This window comes from Camelina sativa, unplaced genomic scaffold (assembly GCF_000633955.1).
Source record: "Camelina sativa cultivar DH55 unplaced genomic scaffold, Cs unpScaffold07843, whole genome shotgun sequence".
Lineage (NCBI taxonomy): Eukaryota > Viridiplantae > Streptophyta > Magnoliopsida > Brassicales > Brassicaceae > Camelina > Camelina sativa.
The window spans coordinates 1-451 of record NW_010928913.1 but is presented as its reverse complement, the minus strand read 5'-3'; the positions used below and the strand labels follow the sequence as shown (position 1 = coordinate 451).

At 37.3% G+C, this 451-nt stretch overlaps 1 protein-coding gene across 1 annotated transcript; it reads right to left on the bottom strand.

The window, feature by feature from the left end:
- Positions 1 to 19: 19 nt before the first annotated feature.
- LOC104775013 (trehalose-phosphate phosphatase A-like) lies at positions 20 to 444 on the bottom strand. Its single transcript, XM_010499342.2, has 2 exons — positions 301 to 444; positions 20 to 200 (listed from the first exon to the last, which is right to left on the bottom strand). The coding sequence occupies exons 1-2, from the start codon at positions 385 to 387 to the stop codon at positions 45 to 47; spliced, it is 243 nt and encodes an 80-aa protein (XP_010497644.1). The 5' UTR covers positions 388 to 444; the 3' UTR covers positions 20 to 44.
- Positions 445 to 451: the final 7 nt, after the last annotated feature.

The window sequence follows — 451 nt, the reverse complement described above, 5'->3', positions numbered from 1 at the left end:
CACAAATTTGATCTGTTTTAGCAATTGAGTTAAATAGGGGGAAGTCAAACACTTACAGCACTTGACATGTAAGCACAATCAGGTTCCTCAACTATAGGCGAAAGTGTCCCGTCATAATCAAGAAACAATGCTATTCTTTTACCCTTTGCAAAACTCATGATTTTCTCAAAAGAAGTAAGAGCTGATGGATACTTGAGCTGCTAAAACATGATTACAAGAAAAAAAATGAAGATTAGCAAAATCACAACAACGACTCAATGTTCAGAAAAGAAAAAAAAAGAGGACAGTAAGGGGACAAACCATCCATTCGCGATAAGTCATATCTGTGGCCTCAGTGCTGAAGTTATCTTTGTTAACAAGTGTTGGAGGAGGAGAAGAAGATTTCATTGCATCAAGCCAACCAGTAGACTTAACATCATCAAGGATTCCAGTTTTCTTTCTAGGAACGGTT